Raw genomic sequence first — 13,483 nt, forward strand, 5'->3', positions numbered from 1 at the left:
CGTTGTCCGCACTTCATGGGCGACATTCTCCGACCCCCCGCCGGGTCGGAGAATCGCCGGGGACTGGCGTGAGTCCCGCCCCCGCCGATTGCCGAAGTCTCCGGCACTGGAGATTCGGCGGGGGCGGGAATCGCGCCGCGCCGGTTGGCGGGCCCCCCCGCTCGATTCTCCGGGGATGGGCCGAAGTCCCGCCGATAAATTGCCTGTCCCGCAGGCGTAAATTAAATCACCTACCTTACCAGCAGGACAAGGCGGCGCGGGTGGGCTCCGGGGTCCTGGGGGGTGCGCGGGGCGATCTGACCCCGGGGGGTGCCCCCACGGTGGCCTGGCCCGCGATCGGGGCCCACCAATCCGCGGGCGGGCCTGTGCCGTGGGGGCACTCTTTCCCTTCCGCCTCCGCCACGGTCTCCACCATGGCGGAGGCAGAAGAGACTCCCTCCACAGCGCATGCATGGGAAACTGTCAGCGGCCGCTGACGCTCCCGCGCATGCGCCGCCCGGAGATGTCATTTCCGCGCCAGCTAGTGGGGCAACAAAGGCCATTTCCGCCAGCTGGCGGGGCGGAAATTCCTCTGGCGTCGGCCTAGCCCCTCAATGTTGGGGCTCGGCCCCCAAAGATGCGGAGCATTCCGCACCTTTGGGGCGGCGCGATGCCCGTCTGATTGGCGCCGTTTTGGGCGCCAGTCGGCGGACATCGCGCCGTTTCGGGAGAATTTCGCCCCATGTTCCTGCCACCCGGTGTTGAGCTCAGGATATGGTCCACCTCACAGCTGGTTATGTTTTAACACAAATATAAAGATAAGACACATTAAAAAAAGGAACAGAAAAAGGCTTTACAGCATGACAAATACCCAAAATATCAAAATGCCTTCCACTGCCCTGGTTTCACAGTGAGATGAGGAGAAATCTCTGCACTCGAAGGGTTGTGAATCTTTGGAATTCTCTAGCCCATGGATGACCCATCGTTGAGTAGTTTCAATACAGAGAGCAATATTTGGGTGCTAAGGAAATCAAAGAATTTGTGGATTGAAAGGAAGTGGTGTCAAGGTTGAAGGTCAGCCATGAGCTTATTGTATGATGGAACAGGCTCAAGAGGCTGAATGGCCTACTCTGCTCCTAGTTCTTATGAGAGTGGCCTGTACTTCATTCTCTTTGTATCCTTCATGTAGACGATCTAAGCAACAAGGATGTGAACTCCAAGGAACCAATGAAAGCAAAATTCAGAATGAGTCCCCTTCAGAGCAAGCTGGAATCCATGTTACAGTTCAAGGTAAGGAATAAGAAGCTATCCCAGCCATCTATGAATGTGAGGTTGCACTTGCCATTCACAGGGACTCACTTAATAGCCCAGTTGGTTAGGACTGGGATACCTGCTGATAGGAGATCAGTCTGTTAGCTAAGCACTGATGGTATAAGAGATATTAATGTATAACAATAATAATCTACTATATATTGCCGTAAACTTTTCTATTGCTGCCCAATTAACTTTCAATAATAATCTTTATTAGTGTCACAAGTAGGCTTACATTAACACTGCAATGAAGTGACTGTGAAGATCCACACTCTGGCGCCTGTTTGGGTACACGGAGGGAGAATTCAGAATGTCAAATTCACCTAACAAGCACATCTTTCGGGACTTGTGGGAGGGAACCGGAGCATCTGGAGGGAACCCACGCAGACACGGGGAGAACGTGCAGTCTCCGCACAGACAGTGACCCAAGCTGGAATCGAACCTGGGTCCCTGGCGCTGTGAAGCAACTGTGACCGTGCTGCTTCATGATAGAGTACTTTCTGGATTATCAAATAAAATGGGTGTGGTAGGCTATATTAGGGGTATCGCAGTACCTAGGTGGGATGTACTGTAGCCACCTGGGTTGGCCAAGTCCCGATTCAAAATGGAGAACAGCAAAGGCTGCAGGGAAATTCAGCCAACACAGGCAGAAACTAGCAGGTGCAAGTTACTGTGTATTAGACTCTGCAAAAGCCCAGACAGCATCGATACAAGCAGCCATCTGCATAATAATGTAGCAGCCATCTACATACTAATGAGCGATCCACAGGAACAATCAAAACATTTGGGATAAACAAAGCTAAGCCAGACTCCTCGGCGCCAGCAGGAGCCAACACAAAAGAGGTTAACGGACACCTCAAGACCTCCCGTCGATCAGGGAACCGCTCCAGTATTGGAGAAATCGAACCAAGCGATTGGAACAAAGTCCAATCACTTGGAACCAGGTACAGGGTCCGCCCTGAAAGGCGGGAAGCCCCTGGGGACTATAAAGCTAAGCCCCCAAGTTGAAATCGTTCTTCTTGACCGGGTCACTCAGCAACGCAAACCAACCCTTGACAGTGACCGGTGCAGCCGCCCCCGATATCCAGTAAGTCTTACGTCAATGCTCGCTACCAGATAGACGCTCCTAGCTACCAATCCGTACCAACTTCGAATCCCGCAGACTCAGAACTCGAACGAAAGGCCATTTGTTCCCCTGGCCTGGTGGGCCAGTCCGAAGCTAAGTATAGGCCTGTTAGTTGTAGAAGTAGCTTAGAAGTAGAATTTGTGCATGAGTAGCGATTACTGTGTATAGTAAATGTGCTTTGATTTGAATCTTACTAATCGGTGTATTGAGTTATTGATCATTACTTGAACTTGAACCTCGTGGTGGTATCATAAAGATACCTGGCGACTCGAGAGCAAAGTTATAAAACAGAGCCAATTGAACCAACCAAAAGTTATCAACAGTACCTTATACTGTAGTATGAGTGGTAGAACCGTAGTGAGGCCGTGGAATGCCCTACCTGCTACAGTAGTGAACTCGCCAACATTGAGGGCATTTAAAAGTTTATTGGATAAACATATGGATGATAATGGCATAGTGTAGGTTAGATGGCTTTTGTTTCGGTGCAACATCGTGGGCCGAAGGGCCTGTCCTGCGCTGTATTGTTCTATGTTCTATGTTCTAACCTGCCTGCTGGTTCCGCCCAGCAGGCGGAGCATAAGAGTCTGTGTTTCACCCACAGCAGTCATTCTGTACCGGAGCTGCTGGGGTAACTACTTATTCATTAATGCCTTCAATTGGACTACAATCTCGCTTCAGTAGTGATTGATCGTGCATCAATGGGCTACTGAGGAAAAAGAAGATTCTAGGTTTCATCCTTTCGTGGAGTTTTGACCAGGACCTTTGGAGAATGTCTGCTTAGGTTCATGATTGCCCATCATTGTAAGGAGGTGGAGGAGGAGGAGCAATTGATTAGTGTCTAAGGGCCTGCTGTTGAGAATGGGCTGAGGAAAGGAAAACTTACAGGAGAAATAAGGACATTAAGAAGTCTTACAGCACCAGGATAAAGTCCAACAGGTTTGTTTCAAACACTAGCTTTTGGGGCACTGCTCCTTCCTCAGGTGAAGGAGCAGTGCTCCGAAAGCTAGTGTTTGAAACAGACCTGTTGGACTTTAATCTGGTGTTGTAAGACTTCTTACTGTGCTCACCCCAGTTCAACGCCGGCATCTCCACATCGAGAAATAAGGAAACATAGAAACTAGAAACATAGAAAATAGAAGCAGGAAGAGGCCATTCGGCCCTTCAAGCCTGCTCCACCATTCATTATGATCATGGCTGATCATCAAGTTCAATACACTGAACCTGCCTCCCCCCCCAATCCCTTGATCCCTTTAGCCCCAAGAGCTATATCTAATTCCTTTTTGAAATTACACAACGTTTTGCCTCAACTAATTTCTGTGAATTCCACAGATTCACCACTCTCTGGGTGAAGAAATTTCTCCTCATCTCAGTCCTAAATGGTTTACCCCTTAGCCTTAAACTATGACCCCTAGTTCTGAACTCCCCCACCATCGGGAACATTCGGGAACTGGGGCTGTTTAGCACTGGGCTAAATCGCTGGCTTTGAAAGCAGACCAAGGCAGGCCAACAGCACGGTTCAATTCCCACAACAGCCTCCCCGAACAGGCACCGGAATGTGGTGACTAGGGGCTTTTCACAGTAACTTCATTTAGGGGCTGGTTTAGCACAATGCTAAATCGCTGGCTTTGAAGGCAGGCCAACAGCACGGTTCAATTCCCGTACCAGCCTCCCTGAACAGGTGCCGGAATGTGGCGACTAGGGGCTTTTCACAGTAACTTCATTTGAAGCCTACTTGTGACAATAAGCGATTTTCATTTCATTCTTTCTGAATCTATCCTGTTTAATCCTGATAGAAGTTTGTAAGTTTCTATGGTATTCCCTCTCACTCTTCTAAACTCCAACGAATATAATCCTAACCAATTTAGTCTCTCCCCATATGACAGTCCGGCCATCCCAGGAATCAGCCTGGTAAACCTTCGCTGCACTCCCTCCATAGCAAGAACATCTTTCCTCAGATAAGGACACCAAAACTGCACACAACATTCCAGGTGAGGCCTCACCAATGCCCGATACAATTGCAGTAAATCATCCCTATTCCTACACTCAAATCCTCTTGCTATGAAGGCCAACATACCATTTGCCTTCTTTACTGCCTGCTATATCTGCGCGCTTACTTTCAGCGTCTGATGCACGAGGGCACCAAAGTCTCGCTGAGTATTCACCTCTCTCAATTTACACCCATTCAAATAATAATCTGCCTAATTCAAATAATAATCTGAAAGACTAGCATTTATATCGCACTTTTCACAACCATCAGATGTTTCCAAATGTTTAAGCCAATGAAGTACTTTTTGAAACATAGCCACTGCTCATAACTTCCTGACTCCCTAGCGTCGGATTTTTGGGGGTGCCCCAGTGATGCGCTGGGGAATCCCTTTGGAAGGTTGCCGGGTAAGGGTTTATGTTGCAGTTGTTCAGAAGCATTAACTTCCCCTGTACAATTGCACTGCACTAGGAACCATCCAACATTGTTACCTTCAGATGGTTCTGCCAATGTTAAGTCAATGATTACTCTGAAAGAGTTTAAAGAAATAAAACTACTTTTAACTTCAGCATAACACCCAGACGGAGCACCGCATGGGACACCCCCAACACTCTGGACCCTCCCCTCCCCAACACTAATCACAACTACACCCCCAGCTGCACGAGAGTCCCAATCTGTGGACAAGACTCTAAGTCCCACCCCTAACCTGACACCCCCAACCCAGCAATCTCCGACTCGATCCTGTGTCCACCCAACTGCCCCTCAAGATGTCTGACTCCCTTGACCCTGGGCACGACCACTGACCCAAACCGACCCCCTCCAACCCAATCCCGAACCAGGTGGCCAACCTGATCCCCCCAAACCTGACCCCCCCTCATCCCAACCCCCCCAAACCAACCCCCCCAACCTGACCATCCCCGACTAGACCTGACCCTCCTCTGACTCGACCCCATCCCCTACAACTCGACACAACCCTCCTGACCCGAACTGTGCACCCCTGATCTGACCTGACACCCCCAACCCGAACTAAACCCCCCATGAACTGACCCAACACCCCCTCCCCCGACCACCCAAATCCTACCCACTTACCTTGACCACTTACCTCACTCTGGCCTGTCAATTTCACTACGCCCTATAAACTTACCTGGTTTACGGCAGCTAGTGCACTAAAAAAGGGCATGACTTCTCTACGTCCCCCGGAGCTGGTCTGTGGTGGGTCAGGCAGGGACTCTTTCGCTGCAAGGCCCCATAGGAGGTTTCAACAAAGTTTCCCAAAGTAGATTTGTGTGTTCTAAACACTTGTAATGTAGAAAACACTGCAACCAAAATGCACCCAGCAAGCTCCCCCAATCAGCAATGTGATAATGGTCAGATAAAATGCCGATTGAGGGATAAACAGTCTTTATCAGTTCGGCGAGATGTAACGAGTGTTGTGCCACATCAGTGCTAGACCTCAACTGTTAACAGTTTATATAAATTTCTTGGACGAAGGACTGGATAGGATGGTTGCCAAATGTGATAATTATACAAAGATAGGTAGGAAAGTAAGTTGTGAAGAGAACATAAGGAGGCCACAAAAAGATATGGATAGGTTCAGTGAGTGGGCAAAGGCAATATAATGTGGGAAAATGTAAAATTTTCCATTTTGGCAGAAAGAATAAAAGAGAAGAATATTATCTCAATGGTGAGAGATTGTAGAGCTGTGAGATGCAGAGGGGCCTGGGTGTTTTAGTGCATGAATTGCAAAAGGCTAGTATGCAAGTACAACAAGTAATTAGGAAAGCTAATAGTTATTGTTTATTGTGAGGGGAATTGTTTGCAACAATAAGGTTATGGTTCAGTTGTACAGGGCATAGGTGAGACTGCATCTGGAGTATTGTGCACAGTATTGGTCATCTTACTTAAAGAAGGATGTAAGTATATTAGAAGCAGTTCAGGGAAGGGGCTGTTTAGCACAGGGCTAAATTGCTGGCTTTGAAAGCAGACCAAGGCAATTCCCGTAACAGACTCCCCGAACAGGCGCCGGAATGTGGAGACGAGGGGCTTTTCACAGTAACTTCATTTGAAGCCTACTTGTGACAATAAGCCATTTTCATTTCATTTCATTTCATTCATACTAATCTTGGAATGGGTGAGTTGTCTTATGAGGAAAGGTTGAAGAGATTAGGTTTGTATCTGCTGGAGTTAAGAAGAGTAAGAGATGATTTGACTGAAACCTTTAAAAATCTTGAGGGGTCTTGACAGGGTGGATGTGGAGAGGATGTTTCCTCTTGTGGGGGAATCTAGAAGCAGGTTAAAAATAAGGGTCGCCCATTTACAACAAAGGTGCGAAGAATTTTCTTTTTCTCAGAGGTTTGTGAGTCTTTGGAACTCTTTCTAAAAATACGGTGGAAGCAGAGTCTTTCAATATTTTTGCGGCAGAGGTGGATGGATTCTTGGTAAGCAAGGGGGTATTGGTTATTGGAGTAGCCGGGATGCAGATTTGAGCTTACTATAGATCACCCATGATCTTATTGAATGGCGGAGCAGGCTCAAGGGGCCAAATGGCCTATTCCTGCTCCATATTCGTCTGTTCATCTAAACATTGGCCAGGACACCAGCGATAACTCCCATGCTATTCTTTGAAATATTGCCATTTACATCCATGTGGGCAGGCAGATGGGGACTCACATGGCCCTGTGTAGTAATTGTCTCAGATTGGACAATATTTCCTAAATAATCCTCAGTGTGCTAAAAATTACACTGACAATTGATTGAAGATTTTCAGTCTGGCTCACAGTGTAGCACATTTGCATGTGCTGGAAGCTGCACGTATTAAGACACAAGGCTCTGTTTGTTCTTTGCAGACTGGAAGAACACGTGCACACATTGTGCCTGTTTCAGCTAAACAAAATAAGTGATAAGTCATTCGCTGGTTCATTCCTCAGGGCAATGCCTTGACCAATCAGGGACAAGCTGCCCGATTTAAATTTCAAACAGAGCTTGGCAGTTAACTGTCAGTCACCATTTTATCGGTGCAATCTCCATGGTGTGATGGCACGACTGATGGCAAATGCCAAGCTGTTCAAATCCAAGATGGGACATTTTAAATAACTGCCAATGTGTTTGTTTTTGCAATTTGTAATAGTAAGAGGAGAGGTTCTGAAATGATGTCCTGACTACTTGTGATGATTTTATAGCAAAGTAAATGTTTATTAAGAAATAGGGAAAAAATAAAACAGAATTACACTTAAACAAAACATTGGCTCCATGCAGTACAAACGCCCTAAAACAGTTCCAAATAATCTTAATTTAACTACCTTCAGACCTAATCTTCCCCTTATCTGTTCAGCAACTCCTTATAGATTTTAGAATTTATAAAAGTCTAGTAGGTTTTTACCACAGAGTGACATTAATTTCTCTTGGTGTGTTCTGAGGTTAACAGCAACTGGTTCTTCACATCTGGCTTTGTTCACCCTGCTTTCTGAGGGTTGAGCAGCTATTCCTGCTGTCTTATGAGATCTTAAGAGCTACCACCCCCCCCCCCCCCCGAGGTTTCAGTATCTTCTTAGACACGTTCTTTCCCTCTGATCTCTCCATTATCTAACTTAGAAATGTTTCTTCCAGAATTGATGAACTCCATTTCTTTACTTTACCTCTACATTACTACATTACAGGAACTATTGAAATACATTTTGATGGTGTCACTTAATGCTTACTGAATACCAGCCACCAGCTCTAGAAGTACAACAATGTTGGAGAGTCCATGAAGATAAATGATGATGGTGAATCCATACACAGTAATTTGATGCTTATAAGCTCAGATCATTAATGTACTCCAAACAGATGCTTCCAGATGATTCCCCAAGTCCAGCCTTACCCAACATTATTATGTGAGCCATTACAACTTCCATTTTATTTGTGCCAGGGTACACAAAGGCAAATGAATCGTGGCTCAGGAACAGAATTGCTAATGACCATTAGTGCAAACATCTTTGTCTTTGATTGACATTTTAAATAGATTCTAACAGAGTAGCATTTGAACATAAGGACAGGAGTAATAGGAGAAGACATAGGCCGTTCGGCACTTCAAGCCTGCTGCACCATTCAATAAAATCAAGGTTGATCTGATTGTGGCTTCAATTCCATGTTCCTGTTTGCATGCACCCCTCCACCCCCCCCTGCCCCCCTCACCCCATTGTGCTCAACTCCCTTGTCAATGAAAAATCTGTCTAACTCAACCTTGAATATATTCAATGACCCAGCCTCCAGTGCTCTCTGGGTAGATAATTCCAAAGACTGACAACCCTCCGAGAGAAGACATTTCTCATCAGTTCTGCCTTAAATGGGAGATGTTAATTTTAAACTGTGCCCCCTTATGCTAGCTTTCCCCACAAGAGGAAACAGCCTCTCAACATCTACCCTGTCAATCTCCCATAGGATCTTATATGTTTCAATATGGGCACCTCTTATTCTTCTAGGCGTCAATGAGTATAGGCCCAACATGTTCAACCTTTCCTCACAAGACAACCCCTTCATCCCAGGAATGGTAGAGGCTCCAACATTCTTTCCATTCACATAGCTGATCAGGAATCTCGCTAACTCCTACTCACTGCCGTTGCCGTAGGTTGGAAGGATTTGCAAGTCGAGAATAAAAGGGCAGAACCTTCAAATTAGAGCCAAACCGTTGAGGGGTGATGTCAGAATGCATTCCTTCCCAAAATGGATAGTGTAAATCTGGAACTCTCTCCCCAAAACGCTGTTGAGGCTGGGGGTAAACTGAAAATTTGAACACCGAGTTTGAGATTTTAGTTAGGCAATGGCTACTGAGGGTTATGACACTAAGGTGGATAGATGGGGTTAAGATACAGCTCAGATATGATCCAATTGAATGGTGGAACAGAACTGAAGGGCTGAATGGTGTTCCTAGAATGTTATGTTCCATGTAATATCTTTGCTTCACTTTCTGTTGAAGAGACTGGTGACTCGAACATGCAGCCTGGATGACATGAAGGCCATGACTGGAGACCTGCGGAGACTAGGGTTAGCTCCAGACATGCTGATAGAAGAAGATGATTCGCCAAGGCAGAGACGCATCACTGTTGGTAAGAACCATGGAATTCCTACAGTGTAGAAGGAGGCCATTCGGCCCATCAAGTCTGCACTGACCCCCAGAAAGAGCACTCTACTTTGGCCCACTCACCCGTCCTAACCCCGAAACCCCATAATCCCAACAAACCTGCACCTCTCTGGACACTATGGGGCAATCTATCATGGCCAATCCACCTAACCCGCACATCTTTGGACTGTGGGAGGAAACTGGAGCATCCGAAGGAAAACCACATAGACATGGGGAGAACGTACAAACTCCACACAGACGGTCACCCAAGGCCGAATTGAACCTGGGTCCCTGGCGCTGTGAGGCAGCAGTGCTAACCACTGTACTGCTGTGCTGCCCAAGAGCCAATGACAAGATTGTCACTAGCTTAATAATAAGAGGGACTAGCATAACAGAGGGTGGTCTTATGCCACAGTGGGTAGTGTCACAGTCCTTGGACCAGAAGCTCAGGGTACAAGCCCCACACCGGAACGTGATGGCTACAGAAGGTGGGTTCATAATGTGATCAACTGGTTGAGTATTGACCTGAAAACCCTTCTAACGCATGCAGGCAGGAAGTCGGAGCAGGAGCGGCTCTGGGACAGCCATGTTTTATGCAATGTTGTGCTCCTCAAACTGTAGCCAGCTTTCTTCATTCTTACAATCAGAAATAATCATAGGTGAGTGATTCATCTGCCTCATGACACAAGTCACACACTGAAATTCGACTTTGGGATCGCTGCTGGTATTTTGCCGGACTCATTTCATGCTGTACACCCTGCGAATCCCTGGATTTTCCATCGTTCCCTTCCTGTCACTGGCATTTCTGGGTACAGAGATTGTGATCTCCTGGGCAGGAGCAGAGAAGGTGCTGGTTCACAACTTCCTGCAGCAACTGTCCTTTCCCTCAGTGACTAGATTAGAAATTGGCTTCTTTTGCTGTGTTTTGTGTGAAAATTACACTGGAGTTTGCTAACGGAGAGTGAGAATTGTGTCAGCTTTGCTGGGCTAGAATATATTAAGGGATCGGGGTTATGGGGAGAAAGCAGGAGAATGGGGATGAGAAAGGTATACGCCATGATCGAATGGCGGAGCACACTCGATGGGCCAAATGTGCTAATTCTACTCCGATATGTTATGGTCTTATAGAGGGTTACAGGTAGGTGGAATTAACATTCAGATTAGCGTTGATCTCATTTAACGCCAAAACAGGCTGGAAGGGCTGAAAGGTCTCCTTTTCCTCCCTGTGTTCCATGGAGGAGAGGGCAGCCAACCTGAGACAAGATGCTTGGCAGTGAGCCTCAGCAGTTGGTAGCATTCTTGTCGCTGAATCACAAGGTTCCAGGATCAAGACCACACTCAGGAGCTTGAGTACAAAGTCTCGGTTGACACCCAGGTGTAGTGCTGAGAGAAGCTATACGGCCGGAAGGTGCCATCTTTAAGGTGAGACTTTATACCCAGGCCCCATCTGACTGCTCGGGTAGATGCAAGAGAGCCCACGCCAGTGGAGTTCTTCCTGGCCAATATATATCACTCACATAAAAATTATTCTCACATTGTTGTTTGTGGGGGTTTGCTGTGCGCAAATGGGGTGAGTGGCTACACTTCAAAAGTATTTCATTGGTGAAGAGCACTTTGAGAAGTCCAGTGGTTGTAAGGAGCGCTATATAAATGCAGGTCTTTATTTCTGATATTTACAATTCAAGCCAAACCAAATAAACGTTCAGCGCAAGATCAGAAGGCAGGTCACTCAATCAAAAACCTCATCACGTGAGTGTCCAGATAATTTTACGAAGGCGTTTCGATAACAGGCATGGGTTGCTTTGTGTCAACTTGTAAAGGCATACAGTGCTTATACCAAAGCTTCAACACATCATGGAGCATCAAGGACATGCCCCAAACACCCCCCCCCCTCCCTCCCCCTCCCCCCCCCCCCCCCCCCCACCCCCCCACCCCCAACCTAAATTAATGTTGCTGTGAGCCCTGTGTGTCTGACAGAGCCTAGTTTGCACGTTGAAAAGCCTGTAACTGGCTCAAAATCCACTTTTCCACCTCCGGTACAGATGTCACCCTGGGAGCACAATTTCAGTCCCATAGTTCCTTACTTCGTCATCAAAACTCTCCAAGTGAACAGCACTCAACCCACTCGGGTTTTGCAGTGACTCGACACCCCCTCTGCTGGCCACCAGCTACGTCATACATGTAAACAATATGCATAAGACAACACTAAATGGAGCAGTTCTCCCACATCATCTGCCTTCAGCCATTTGGCAGGCTAGCTTTAGGAGCAAATAGCAGCCCTTTAAGTCACCGGATATTTACTGTAATGTTCGCACTAAGTCAGCACAACACACCGCAGGACAGTGGCTGCAGACAGAAAACCTGAAGAGCAACAGCCCCTGCATAGGGCTCACATTAATCATAGAATTTACAGCGCAGAAGGAGGCCATTCGGCCCATCGAGTCTTAGAAAGAGCAGCTACTTAAGCCCATACCTCCACCCTATCCCCACAACCCAGCAACCCCATCTAGCCTTTTTTGGACACTTAAGGGAAATTTAGCATGGCCAATCCATCTAACCTGCACATCTTTGGACTGTGGGAGGAAACCAGAGGAAACCCACGCAGACACGGGGAGAACGTGCAGACTCCGCACAGACAGTGACCCAAGCCGGGAATCGAACCTAGGACCCTGGAGCTGTGAAGAAACAGTGCTAAACACTGTACTATTGTGCTGCCCTGATATAAATGCTCTGATATTTACGGAACTTGCATGTTGTGAATTGAACAGTAGGTGTCTCACACCATGGCATGGGAATAAGCACATTGCAGCAATGACACCTCTCCAGTATTCTTCCATTATTCTTTAATGGAGGTGTCCTCAATGGCAGAAGTGGTTTTTAGAAGTATTCGCCACACCAACATGGGTGTTTCACCAGACATAGCAAACTCAATGGGTTCTGTAAGGTTGTCAATTGTGCCAAATCCTGAGCACCGTGAGCCTGAATTGAACCTCTCCATATCTTTTTCAAATATGTATTTTCACGGGTGTGGGCATTGCTGGCCAGGCCAGCATTGGTCGCCCATCCCTAATTGCCCATGAGAAGATGGTGGTGAGCCACTTTCTTGAACCACTGCAGTCCATTTGTGCAGGTACACCCATAGTGCTGGTAGGCAGGGATAGGGAAACTTCCACCGACCCTATCCTGCTTTTTTTTCAAACCGTGGGCGGGATTCTCCGACCCCCCGCCGGGTCAGAGAATCGCCGGGGGCTGGCGTGAATCCCGCCCCCGCCGGTTGCCGAATTCTCCAGCACCGGATATTCGGCGGGTGTGGGAATCGCGCCGTGCCGGTTGGCGGGCCCCCCCGGCGATTCTCCGGCCCGCGATGGGCCAAAATCCCGCTGCTGGAATGCCTGTCCCGCCGGCGAGAATCAAACCACCTTTTGAACGGCGGGACAAGGCGGCGCGGGCAGGCTCCGGGGTCCTGGGGGCCCCCACGGTGGCCTGGCCCGCGAACGGGGCCCACCGATCCGCGGGCAGGCCTGTGCCGTGGGGGCACTCTTTTCCTTCCGCCTTCGCCATGGTCTTCACTATGGTGGAGGCGGAAGAGACCCCCTCCACTGCGCATGCGCGGGGATGCCGTGAGCGGCCGCTGACACTCCCGCGCATGCGCCGCACGACAAAGTCATTTCCGCGCCAGCTGGCGGGGCGCCAAAGGCCTTTCCTGCCAGCTGGCAGGGCGGAAATCAGTCCGGCGCAGGCCTAGCCCCTCAAGGTGAGGGCTCGGCCCCTCAAGATGCGGAGAATTCCGCACCTTTGGGGCAGCGCGATGCCGGACTGATTCGCGCCGTTTTTGACGCCCGTCGGCGGACGTCGTGCCGATATCGGAGAATCCCGCCCCATGTTTCGAAAGTGAAAGAACTGCATTCAGCCTAACCTTCCTTTTAAAAGTGACATTTTGTTCTCTCTCCACACTACTGCTGATGGCTCCAGTCCACACATTCCA

General features: G+C 48.1%; 1 protein-coding gene across 1 annotated transcript in view; it reads left to right on the forward strand.

Annotated features, from left to right (window-relative positions):
- The window catches only part of LOC140421638 (uncharacterized), a 165,854-nt gene that overhangs the window by 51,019 nt on the left and 101,352 nt on the right, over positions 1–13,483 (forward strand). Inside the window, exons 3-4 of the mRNA XM_072506436.1 lie at positions 1,169–1,269; positions 9,355–9,484. Coding sequence (XP_072362537.1) covers positions 1,169–1,269; positions 9,355–9,484 — 231 coding nt within the window. The remainder of the gene's footprint in view (positions 1–1,168; positions 1,270–9,354; positions 9,485–13,483) is intronic.

This window comes from Scyliorhinus torazame, chromosome 1, assembly GCF_047496885.1.
Source record: "Scyliorhinus torazame isolate Kashiwa2021f chromosome 1, sScyTor2.1, whole genome shotgun sequence".
Classification (NCBI taxonomy): Eukaryota; Metazoa; Chordata; class Chondrichthyes; order Carcharhiniformes; family Scyliorhinidae; genus Scyliorhinus; species Scyliorhinus torazame.